This window comes from Narcine bancroftii, chromosome 12, assembly GCF_036971445.1.
Source record: "Narcine bancroftii isolate sNarBan1 chromosome 12, sNarBan1.hap1, whole genome shotgun sequence".
NCBI classification, from domain to species: domain Eukaryota; kingdom Metazoa; phylum Chordata; class Chondrichthyes; order Torpediniformes; family Narcinidae; genus Narcine; species Narcine bancroftii.
Window position 1 is genome coordinate 260,994 of NC_091480.1, and position 12,791 is coordinate 273,784.

Consider the following 12,791-nt stretch of genomic DNA (forward strand, 5'->3'; position numbering starts at 1 on the left):
GTGCCGTTTGGGTGGCCGGAGGGGAGGAGGATAGGAATGAGAGCGCGTCGAGGAGAAGGACAAGAAGGTGGTCTGGCTTTCGGGGTTTGAGTTCCAGGGGAAGGTTGGACAGGCTGCGACTTTATTCCCTGGGCCGTAGAAGATTGAGGAAGATTTGAAAATTGTGAGTGGGGACGGATCGTGTCCATGGGGACAGGCTGTTTCCAAGGAGAGTAGAGGAGATTCAGAGAGGAGGACATGGATTGAGATTGCAGGTGGATTTTTTTTCCCTCAGAGGGGGGTGGGAGCGTGGAATGAGCTTTGGGCCAAGGTGGTGGAGGTGGGATGGACTGGAATCTTGTGGGGGAATGTGGTGCAGGTCCTGGTGTGGAAATGTGCAGCCTGAAGGGGAGATGGACTGGAGGCCCGAGGCAACTCTTGGACCCTTCCCCAGTGGGACGAGGTTGTCAGGACAGAGGGGGCTCCAAAGGGCTCCATCCAGGGGCTCGGGGTGGCAGAGAAGAGATCCCGTGCAGGGGTGGCCAAAGCTCTCGCGAGAGCGACCCCTGGGGGCCGCCATGTTGTTGATCTTTCCCGCCTTTGGAGGAGTAGTTGGCGAGCGGGAGGGAGAGAGAGGTTCGTGTCGGTTCTTCACGGGCGGGAATCGAGGCATTTTGGGAGCGAGACCAGAGAGGACGGAGTTTCCACGGGTCGCCCTTTGGGTCTGGGGCGGCCGGAGCTCGGAGGGGAACGTGCAGAGGGATGGTTGTGAGGTGGGTCCGGGGAACCGTGAGGGAGTTTGGGTCGGGGTGACATTAGGGTGTGGTAGTCGGGGACCCGTGAGGCTGAAGGGGGGTCGGGGTCCGTGAGGCTGTTGGGGGGAGGGGGAAACGTGAGGCTGAGTGGGGTCGGGGACCCGCGAGGCTAAGGGGGGTCGGGTACACGCGAGGCTGAGGTCGGTCGGGGACCCGCGAGGCTGAGGGGCGTTGGGTCCCGGCGAGGCTGAGGGGGGTCGGGGCCCGCGAGGCTGAGGGGGTGACCCGTGAGGCTGAGGAGGTCGGGCCCCACGTGGCTCACGAGGGTCGAGGACCCATGAGGCTGAGGGTGGGTCGGGCACCCGCGAGGCTGATGGGGGTCGAGGCCCCGCGAGGCTGAGGGTGGTTGGACCCCGCGAGGCTGAGGGTGGTTGGGACCTAGAAAGGTGAGGGGGCATCAGGGACCGGTGAGGCTGAGGAGGGAGGGGCAACCAGAAGGGTGAGGGGGAACCAGAAGGGTGAGGGGGAACCAGAAGGGTGAGGGGGAACCAGATGGGTGAGGGGGGAACCAGATGGGTGAGGGGTGTTGGGGACCTGCGTGGCTGAGAGGGGTGTCGGCGATCCTCTAGGCTGAGGGGTTGTCGGGAACCCAGAAGGGTGAGGGGGGATCGGAGACACGTGAGGCTGAGGGGGGAGGAGGGAGGGGGGCCCAGAAGGGTGAGGGGGACCTGAGAGCCTGAGGTAGAACCGTGAAGCTCAGGAGGTTGAGGACCCAGAACGGTGACGGGGTTTGGGAACTGCGAGGGTGAGGAGGACCAGTGAGTGTGAGGGGGTCGGGGACCCTTGGATGGGAATGAGCGGGAAGTTTGTGAGCGATGTGAGGGGGCTGGGGATGGGGACCTGCAAGTGGGATGGGTGGTCAGGGCCAATAATAGAAAGGTTCCACTTTTCCACAGGACTCTCTGTTCCTCAAGTAGATGCGGCAGTGATGTTCCCCCCACCTCATCCAGCGCCAGGATTCCTGGCGTTGAGGTCAATGAGGGATCAGGGATGCTATGAGGACAGTCTGACCCGTTTGGGGACCCCTGACCTCAACCATCAAGTGTTACTAAAAGGAATGGATGAAGGTCTGGCAGAGGATGAGGTTTGTCTTCATTTTGGTGAGGCATTTGATAGGCTCCACACACTCAGTCATAAGGCTTCGGATCTATGGATGTGTGGATTCAGAAATGGCTTAACTGCAGAAAGCATTTGGATATGGGCATGGATGGGAGGGGTATGAAGGGATATGAAATGGGTGCTGGTCAGTGGGATGAGAAAATCAGTTCACCACAGACTGGAAGGTTTCTGTGCTGGAATGAGACGTCATTAACAATGACACCGACAGCCTAATCCTCTTTCTGCCAGTTCCGCTGCAGACATTGGAAGACGGTCCTGTTTAAAATAATCCGAATACCCCTGGGCATGGACCCACCGAAACCACAGTTTAGTTCCTCCACCTCAGATGGTGAAATCTACAGATTTTTCTTTAAAATATTGTTTCCATTGTTAAACAATTTGAAAAGTGCATTAGCATATATTGTAATATTCAATTCAAAAGGAAAAAAATAATGAAAAATTCTTAATTCAAAGCCCTAGCACGAAGCAAGGTTCAAAGCAAACACACAGGAATAAAGTGCCAGCATCCTGGAGATGGATTTATCAGTGGCTAAGGACCAGATTTGTTCTCGTCTCTAGCCGTGAACACACGAGGATGAGAGCAGTGTTTGAGGTGCTCCAGGCTCCGTGTTACAACGTGTACCCAGCCAGAAAGAATTCCGATCCATATCTCCACGTTTTTATTCCTGGGGCTGATGGCAAGGTTCAGACTGAAAAAGCAGAGGATGAGAATCTAGGCAAAAGGACAGAAGCCCAGACCAAAGCAACAATTGGAGCACAAGGAGCCTCAAGACTCACACCCCCAGGTTCAGGAAAGCTGCTCCCCCTCCACCTTCAGACTCAATCAGGAACTCATTTCAGGACTCTTGCAGCACTTTATTGATTTTCTTTGTTTTCAATTCTTTTATCTTTCCAGGTTTCCACTGAACCGTTTATTTTTGCACGACCCATGCGTGGGAATTCGGCCGTGTCCACAGGAAAAAGGGAATCTCAGGGTTGGATGTGATGTCGTGTATGTTCTCTGCCAATCAATGGGAAATCTCCAAATCTTCAATCTTGGTGCAAGAGCCCACGAGGTGCAAAGCAACCATCTCCTGTCCAAGCTGCAGATTGCAAGGGCTGTAAAGTGCTGCCACCGCCTGTTCACACCGAGTACTGCATGCATGAAGCGAGGGAGAGAGATCTAGGTATAATACCACCACCTGGTGTCCGGACTCGCGAACTACAGGATACATGATTTTTATTTTTCATGGGAGTGTTGGAGAATGAGAGGAGACTTGATTAAGGTTAACAAAATAGAGCAAGATGGATAATATGGAGCTCCAATGAACAGGGAGGTCTCACCTGTGAAGGAGCAAGTGTGAGATCTCCCAGTTCATTCTTGCTTGGGCAGTGGTGGCCAATTCAAGACAGCTCCAATTAGGGGAAGAGAATATGCTGTTTCAGGTCATGGGTTTGAAACGGTTTCCCCACTTGTGCCATTCAGACTCAAGAGAGCAAATGCTTGCAGACAGGAAGGAAACCTAGTTTTATTGTGGAGAATTGCTTGTTTTTCGGGGTGAAGGTTGTTTGTGGTCTGAGATTCCTAAATACTTTACAATGGAAGCAGCAATTTTCCTTGTGCCTGATTGCTACATAGCGGGTAAAATGTCTCAAATCTATCGCTCAGCCAGTACTTTTGGTCATTGATTTGGAGAGAGAGTGATGGCTTGGCAATATTTACAGCATGGTGAGTCCAAAGCTCTCAAAGTGACAGTGTGGAAGGAGTTTGTCTATTTTTGTGTTTTCTGCCACCCTTGAGAACTTAAAAAGTGTCTGTGAATTGTGGTATTGGTGAGACACAAGCTTGTTTTGCCCTCTTTTTGTTCTGTATGTCTATAAAGTTTCAGTTTAGGGATAAAATGTCCAGACACTGTTCTGTTCAAAAGTCTAGTAACTAAATCAGATTCTCCCGAGTTCTTGTCTTGGATATGTATCATGAAGCCTGTTTAGCAGCAGTCGTGCTGCATTAGAGGTGCACATACAATTTTCAAAAATTATGAGTTTGAAACCAGAAAAAGATCAGGTCGTGCCCAAAGGTTCATCTGTGCTGTTGAATTGAATTGATGCCCCCAGGTCCAGAATGTGCACTTCCACCCCATGGTCTTGAGCTTCCCAAATCGCCAATGAACTTACGGCCCCCTTGAGCTGTGGAGTGTGGGAGGAAATCCACACAGACACCGAGAGGATGTAGAAACTTCTTGCAGTCAGTGCTCACTTGAACCATGACTCGTGCTGGAGAGGTGGGACTACTGTCCTGCCTTCATCTTGTGTTGGCTGATTTTTGTCTGATGGTGGATGGAGGTCTGACATGATATTCCCTTGGCCTTGAGGGAAAGAACAGTAGAAATTGCAAGGGCTCTGACAGAAATATTTAAAACCTGTTTATCCACGGGTGAGGTGCCAGAGGAATGGATGTAATCTAATGTTCCCTTGTTTAAAAACGGCTTCAAAAGCCAACCAGGTGAGCCTGACAGTGATAGGTTAATTATTGGAGGGTAATCAGAGAGTACCTCGAAAAGAATCTGTTCAAATAGCTGGCCTTGATCAACCATCGCATAGAATACAGGAGTCGGGCAGTGAGGTTGAGACTAGACAAGATATTGGTGAGGCTCTTTTGTGAGTACTGTGTGCAGTTCTGGTCACCAAATGAGAGGAAAGCTATCAATAAAGTAGAGAGGGTGCAGAGAAGATTTAAGTCAATGTTACCTGGATATCAGCAACTAGATTACAAAGAAAGATTGAGCAAATGAAGTCTTTATTCTTTGGATTGTAGATGGTTGAGAGGGGATTTGATCGACGTCTTTAAAATTACTAGGAGGATAGAACGAGTTGATGTGGAGAGACTTTTTTCATTGCGGGGAGCAGGGATTGAAACAGGAGGTAAAAGTTTGGAAGTAACATGAGGGGGAACTTCTTTACTCAGAGTGGTGGCTGAGTGGAGTGAGCTTCCGGGAGAAATAGTGGCGGCAGGGTCCATTTTGTCATTTCAGGGAAAATTTGAGGGGAGGGGAATGCAGAGAGGTGGTACGAGAGGAGAGTATTTAGTTCAGTGCAGACAAGAAGGGCCAAATGACCTGTTTCTGTGCTGTAATTGTTATAGGGTTAAAATGTGTGGCAGTAACTTGGAAGTCCGATGCGTATTTGGGAATGGGTCGATGGCCACACTGAAATAGGCCATTGATTCCCACGAAATAATTACATCGAATTCACGGAACAAATTTGAATTTCTCTTTTGAAGATTTGGGATGTGTATTTACCAATTGCAGGAATTAAGTTGTAATCACCCAACACGAACTTTCTGACTCCTAAAACCAAGAAAAGCAAGATTTTATTTGAGAGTTTTGGTCAATTTTTATAAATACTATCTAGATGTTTTCTCTCTTTATTGTTTTCTATTGGGCAGCTGTGGGAGGGGTTACTTTTGAAATCACTATGCATTAATTTTATCTTATTTTCAAATAAGAAATTTAAGTTTTTTAATGCATATGTTAAATTAAATGTAAAAATGTTACAAATAAGATAAATGTAGAATTGTTTCAGGAACTGGCGATCTTCCACGAGTGCCGTGAACCCCAGGCAGCAGGAATGTGTGAACGAAACACAAAACTGGCCAGAAGAACTGAGGAAACACGGCTAAAAGTGCCCAAAAAGGTGCTGATGCCATCTTGATTTTAATGCAGGTGACACCGAGAAATGCGTTGGGGCAGAGATGGTCTATGGACAGCCAATACAGACGCCTTGGGGAACAAAGCCCACACCACCAGTAGGAATGGATAATGGTGGGTAATGAATAAGCAAATATTAGAGACACCGAGAGAGAGCGACACACACATACCCAGACAGACACACACACACACAGAAACAGAGAGACAGACACAGACACACAGAGAAACACACACAGACAGAGAGAGAGACACTGTCAGCGAGAGAGAGACAGACAGAGACACACACAGACAGACAGACACAGACAGATTGAGAGATACACACAGACGGAGAGGGAGACATGCACACAGAAAGAGACAGAGAGACACACAGAGAGACACACACACGACACAAAGAGACAGACACACACACACAGCCAGAGACAGAGACACACACACGACACAAAGAGACAGGCGCACGACACAGAGAGACAGACGCACGACACAGAGAGACAGACACACACAGACAGATACACACACACAGAGGCACACAGATATAGAAACACACACAGAGACACAGACAGTGACACACAGACACAGAGAGAGACACACACACAGACAGAGAGAGACACAGTCAGAGAGAGACACAGAGGCTCACACAGATACAGAGACACAGACAGAGAGAGACACACACACATACAGACAGAGAGACACAAATTGTGACACAGAGAGTGACACACACACACAGCGACACACAGACAGAGACACACAAACACACAGACAGACACACACAGAAAGAGAGAGACACAGACAGAGAGACACAGAGGCTCACACAGATACAGAGACACAGACAGAGAGACACACACACACATACAGACAGAGAGACACAAATTGTGACACAGAGACACAGAGAGAGACACACACACACAGCGACACACAAACAGACAGAGACACACAAACACACAGACAGACACACACAGACAGATAGAGAGACACACACAGACACACAGATATAGAAACACACACAGAGACACAGAGAGACACACACACAGACAGAGAGAGAGAGACACAGAGAGAGAGAGACACAGACAGAGAGACACAGTCACACAGAGACAGACACAGAGACTCACACAGATACAGAGACACAGACAGAGAGAGACACACACATACAGACAGAGAGACACAAATTGTGACACAGAGGGAGAGAAAGACACACACACAGCGACACACAGACAGACAGACAGAGACACACATACAGAGGGAGAGACACACACAGACACAGAGACACACACAGACACAGAGAGACACAGAGAGAGAGAGACACAGAGAGAGAGAGAGAGAGACCCACACAGACACAGAGAGACACACACAAACATAGACATTTGATAGGCTCCACAGACTCAGTCATAAGGCTTGGGATCTATGGATGTGTGGATTCAGAAATGGCTTAACTGCAGAAAGCATTTGAGATGGGCATGGATGGGAGGGGTATGAAGGGATATGAAATGGGTGCTGGTCAGTGGGATGAGAAAATCAGTTCACCACAGACTGGAAGGTTTCTGTACTGGAATGAGACGTCATTAACAATGACACCGACAGCCCAATCCTCTTTCTGCCAGTTCCGCTGCAGACATTGGAAGACGGTCCAGTTTAAAATAATCCGAATACCCCTAGGCGTGGACCCACCGAAACCACAGTTTAGTTCCTCCACCTCAGATGGTGAAATCTACAGATTTTTCTTTAAAATATTGTTTACATTGTAAAATAATTTGAAAAGTGCATTAACATATATCGTAATGTTCAATTCAAAAGGAAAAAAATAATGAAAAAATCTCAGAGATTGAAACAGGAGGTAAAAGTTTGGAAGTAACATGAGGGGGAACTTCTTTACTCAGAGTGGTGGCTGAGTGGAGTGAGCTTCCGGGAGAAATAGTGGCGGCAGGGTCCATTTTGTCATTTCAGGAAAAATTGGAGGGGAGGGGAATGCAGAGAGGTGGTACGAGAGGAGAGTATTTAGTTCAGTGCAGTCAAGAAGGGCCAAATGACCTGTTTCTGTGCTGTAATTGTTATAGGGTTAAAATGTGTGGCAGTAACTTGGAAGTCCGATGCGTATTTGGGAATGGGTCGATGGCCACACTGAAATAGGCCATTGATTCCCACGAAATAATTACATCGAATTCACGGAACAAATTTGAATTTCTCTTTTGAAGATTTGGGATGTGTATTTACCAATTGTAGGAATTAAATTGTAATCACCCAACACGAACTTTCTGACTCCTAAAACCAAGAAAAGCAAGATTTTATTTGAGAGTTTTGGTCAATTTTTATAAATACTATCTAGATGTTTTCTCTCTTTATTGTTTTCTATTGGGCAGCTGTGGGAGGGGTTACTTTTGAAATCACTATGCATTAATTTTATCTTATTTTCAAATAAGAAATTTAAGTTTTTTAATGCATATGTTAAATGAAATGTAAAAATGTTACAAATAAGATAAATGAAGAATTGTTTCAGGAACTGGCGATCTTCCACGAGTGCCGTGAACCCCAGGCAGCAGGAATGTGTGAACGAAACACAAAACTGGCCAGAACAACTGAGGAAACACGGCTAAAAGTGCCCAAAAAGGTGCTGATGCCATCTTGATTTTAATGCAGGTGACACTGAGGAATGCGTTGGGGCAGAGATGGTCTATGGATAGCCAATACAGACGCCTTGGGGAACAAAGCCCACACCACCAGTAGGGATGGATAATGGTGGGTAATGAATAAATATTAGAGACACCGAGAGAGAGCGACACACACATACCCAGACAGACACACACACACACAGAAACAGAGAGACAGACACAGACACACAGAGAAACACACACAGACAGAGACAGAGAGAGAGACACTGTCAGCAAGAGAGAGACAGACAGAGACACAGACAGACAGACAGACACAGACAGATTGAGAGATACACACAGACGGAGAGGGAGACATGCACACAGAAAGAGACAGAGAGACACACAGAGAGACACACACACGACACAAAGAGACAGACACACACACACAGACAGAGACAGAGACACACACACGACACAAAGAGACAGGCACACGACACAGAGAGACAGATGCACGACACAGAGAGACAGACACACACAGACAGATACACACACACACAGAGGCACACAGATATAGAAACACACACAGAGACACAGACAGTGACACACAGGCACAGAGAGAGACACACACACAGACAGAGAGAGACACAGACAGAGAGAGACACAGAGGCTCACACAGATACAGAGACACAGACAGAGAGAGACACACACATACAGACAGAGAGACACAAATTGTGACACAGAGAGAGACACACACACACAGCGACACACAAACAGACAGAGACACACAAATACACAGACAGACAGATAGAGAGACACACACAGAGACATAGACACACACAGACACACAGATATAGAAACACACACAGAGACACAGAGAGAGAGACACAGACAGAGAGACACAGACACACAGAGACAGACACAGAGACTCACACAGATACAGAGACACAGACAGAGAGAGACACACACATACAGACAGAGAGACACAAATTGTGACACAGAGGGAGTGAGAGACACACACACAGCGACACACAAACAGACAGACAGAGACACACATACAGAGGGAGAGACACACACAGACACAGAGACACACACAGACACAGAGAGAGAGAGAGAGAGACCCACACAGAGACACACACAGACACAGAGAGACACACACAAACATAGACATTTGATAGGCTCCACAGACTCAGTCATAAGGCTTGGGATCTATGGATGTGTGGATTCAGAAATGGCTTAACTGCAGAAAGCATTTGATATGGGCATGGATGGGAGGGGTATGAAGGGATATGAAATGGGTGCTGGTCAGTGGGATGAGAAAATCAGTTCACCACAGACTGGAAGGTTTCTGTACTGGAATGAGACGTCATTAACAATGACACCGACAGCCCAATCCTCTTTCTGCCAGTTCCGCTGCAGACATTGGAAGACGGTCCAGTTTAAAATAATCCGAATACCCCTAGGCGTGGACCCACCGAAACCACAGTTTAGTTCCTCCACCTCAGATGGTGAAATCTACAGATTTTTCTTTAAAATATTGTTTACATTGTAAAATAATTTGAAAAGTGCATTAACATATATCGTAATGTTCAATTCAAAAGGAAAAAAATAATGAAAAAATCTCAGAGATTGAAACAGGAGGTAAAAGTTTGGAAGTAACATGAGGGGGAACTTCTTTACTCAGAGTGGTGGCTGAGTGGAGTGAGCTTCCGGGAGAAATAGTGGCGGCAGGGTCCATTTTGTCATTTCAGGAAAAATTGGAGGGGAGGGGAATGCAGAGAGGTGGTACGAGAGGAGAGTATTTAGTTCAGTGCAGACAAGAAGGGCCAAATGACCTGTTTCTGTGCTGTAATTGTTATAGGGTTAAAATGTGTGGCAGTAACTTGGAAGTCCGATGCGTATTTGGGAATGGGTCGATGGCCACACTGAAATAGGCCATTGATTCCCACGAAATAATTACATCGAATTCACGGAACAAATTTGAATTTCTCTTTTGAAGATTTGGGATGTGTATTTACCAATTGTAGGAATTAAATTGTAATCACCCAACACGAACTTTCTGACTCCTAAAACCAAGAAAAGCAAGATTTTATTTGAGAGTTTTGGTCAATTTTTATAAATACTATCTAGATGTTTTCTCTCTTTATTGTTTTTTATTGGGCAGCTGTGGGAGGGGTTACTTTTGAAATCACTATGCATTAATTTTATCTTATTTTCAAATAAGAAATTTAAGTTTTTTAATGCATATGTTAAATTAAATGTAAAAATGTTACAAATAAGATAAATGAAGAATTGTTTCAGGAACTGGCTATCTTCTACGAGTGCCATGAACCCCAGGCAGCAGGAATGTGTGAACGAAACACAAAACTGGCCAGAAGAACTGAGGAAACACGGCTAAAAGTGCCCAAAAAGGTGCTGATGCCATCTTGATTTTAATGCAGGTGACACTGAGGAATGCGTTGGGGCAGAGATGGTCTATGGACAGCCAATACGGACGCCTTGGGGAACAAAGCCCGCACCACCAGTAGGGATGGATAATGGTGGGTAATGAATAAGCAAATATTAGAGACACCGAGAGAGAGCGACACACATACCCAGACAGACACACACACACAGAAACAGAGAGACAGACACACACACACAGACAGACACAGAGAGAGAGACACACACAGAAACATACACAGACAGAGAGAGAGATAGACAAGAGACACAGACAGACAGATAGACACACACAGACGGAGAAAGAGACACGCACACAGAAAGAGAGACACACACACGACACAGAGAGACACACACACACACACAGAGACAAACACACGACACAGAGAGACAGACATAGACAGAGAGAGACACACACAGAGACAGAGACACAGATATAGAAACACACACAGAGACACAGATATAGAAACACACACAGAGACACAGAGAGAGAAACAGAGTGACAGAGAGACACACAGAGAGAGGGACAGAGAGAGAGACACACACACACAGAGACTCAGATACCGAGACTCAGATACAGAGACATAGACAGAGAGACACAAATTGTGACACAGAGGGAGAGAGAGACACACACACAGAGCGACAAACAGACAGACAGAGACACACAAACAGAGGGTGATACACAGAGAGAGAGACACAGACAGAGTCAGACACAGACACAGAGACACACTCAGACACAGAGAGACACACAGTCACAGAGACACACTCAGACCGAGAGACAGACAGAGAGACACACACACAGACATAGAGAGAAACACACAGAAGTAGTTACACACGCACACAAACAGACAGAGAGAGAGACCCCTTGGTTGTGCCCTTCACCTTCGCACTTAACTCTCTCATCTCTCCTGGCAGGATCTCATCACCTTTCCTACCCGTGGACCATGACATCTGTCTGCTCATCCTCCTTCCTGAGAATGGTGTGAACTCTTCCCTAGAAACCCCACAGCAAAGAGACCCTTCGGCCCTTCTCGTCCATGGTGAAATATCATTCTGCCAGTCTCATCGACCTGCAGCCAGTCCCTAACCCTCCTGACTTCCCACATCCATGGATCTCTGCAATTGATTCTTAAAACGTAAGAGTTTGAATGTTAAATGTCAGACCATTGAGGAGTGTTGTCAAACAAAGGGATTGAGGAACTGTGATACAGAACTGCCCGAAAGTGGAGTCCCATGTAGAGATGGGGGGGGGGGGGGTGGGGGGGTGAAGAATGCTTCTGGTATTTTGGCCTTCAGAAATGAGAGGATTGAGTGCAGGAGGTGGGAGGCTACGAGGAAGTTGGACAAGGCCTGGGTGAGGCCAACTGGGGAACATTGTGTGCCGTTTGGGTGGCCGGAGGGGAGGAGGATAGGAATGAGAGCGCGTCGAGGAGAGGGACAAGAAGGTGGTCTGGCTTTCGGGGTTTGAGTTCCAGGGGAAGGTTGGACAGGCTGGGACTTTATTCCCTGGACCGTAGAAGATTGAGGAAGATTTGAAAATTGTGAGTGGGGACGGATCGTGTCCATGGGGACAGGCTGTTTCCAAGGAGAGTAGAGGAGATTCAGAGAGGAGGACATGGATTGAGATTGAAGGTGGATTTTTTTTCCCTCAGAGGGGGGTGGGAGCGTGGAATGAGCTTTGGGCCAAGGTGGTGGAGGTGGGATGGACTGGAATCTTGTGGGGGAATGTGGTGCAGGTCCTGGTGTGGAAATGTGCAGCCTGAAGGGGAGATGGACTGGAGGCCCGAGGCAACTCTTGGACCCTTCCCCAGTGGGACGAGGTTCTCAGGACAGAGGGGGCTCCAAAGGGCTCCATCCAGGGGCTCAGGGTGGCGGAGAAGAGATCCCGTGCAGGGGTGGCCAAAGCTCTCGCGAGAGCGACCCCTGGGGGCCGCCATGTTGTTGATCTTTCCCGCCTTTGGAGGAGTAGTTGGCGAGCGGGAGGGAGAGAGAGGTTCGTGTCGGTTCTTCACGGGCGGGAATCGAGGCATTTTGGGAGCGAGACCAGAGAGGACGGAGTTTCCACGGGTCGCCCTTTGGGTCTGGGGCGGCCGGAGCTCGGAGGGGAACGTGCAGAGGGATGGTTGTGAGGTGGGTCCGGGGAACCGTGAGGGAGTTTGGGTCGGGGTGACATTAGG

The 12,791-nt window shown here is 47.9% G+C and overlaps 1 protein-coding gene across 1 annotated transcript; it reads right to left on the minus strand.

Moving 5' to 3' along the window:
• Positions 1 to 446: 446 nt before the first annotated feature.
• On the minus strand, positions 447 to 1,929 carry LOC138747345 (TM2 domain-containing protein DDB_G0277895-like). The gene is made up of 4 exons (XM_069906454.1): positions 1,844 to 1,929; positions 1,463 to 1,531; positions 922 to 1,172; positions 447 to 577 (listed from the first exon to the last, which is right to left on the minus strand). The coding sequence occupies exons 1-4, from the start codon at positions 1,927 to 1,929 to the stop codon at positions 447 to 449; spliced, it is 537 nt and encodes a 178-aa protein (XP_069762555.1).
• Between the last annotated feature and the right edge of the window lie 10,862 nt (positions 1,930 to 12,791).

Bases quoted from the DNA above. Each gene is read 5' to 3' on its own strand.
- LOC138747345 (XM_069906454.1), bottom strand. From the start codon at position 1,929: ATGACTGAGTGTGTGGAGCCTATCAAATGCCTCACCAAAATGAAGACA. The intron at 1,532-1,843 runs GTAACACTTGAT...TCACCCTCGCAG, and splicing joins ACCTTCATCCATTCCTTTTA to TTCCCAAACCCCGTCACCGT. The intron at 578-921 runs GTACCCGACCCC...ACTCCTCCAAAG, and splicing joins GACCGACCTCAGCCTCGCGT to GCGGGAAAGATCAACAACAT.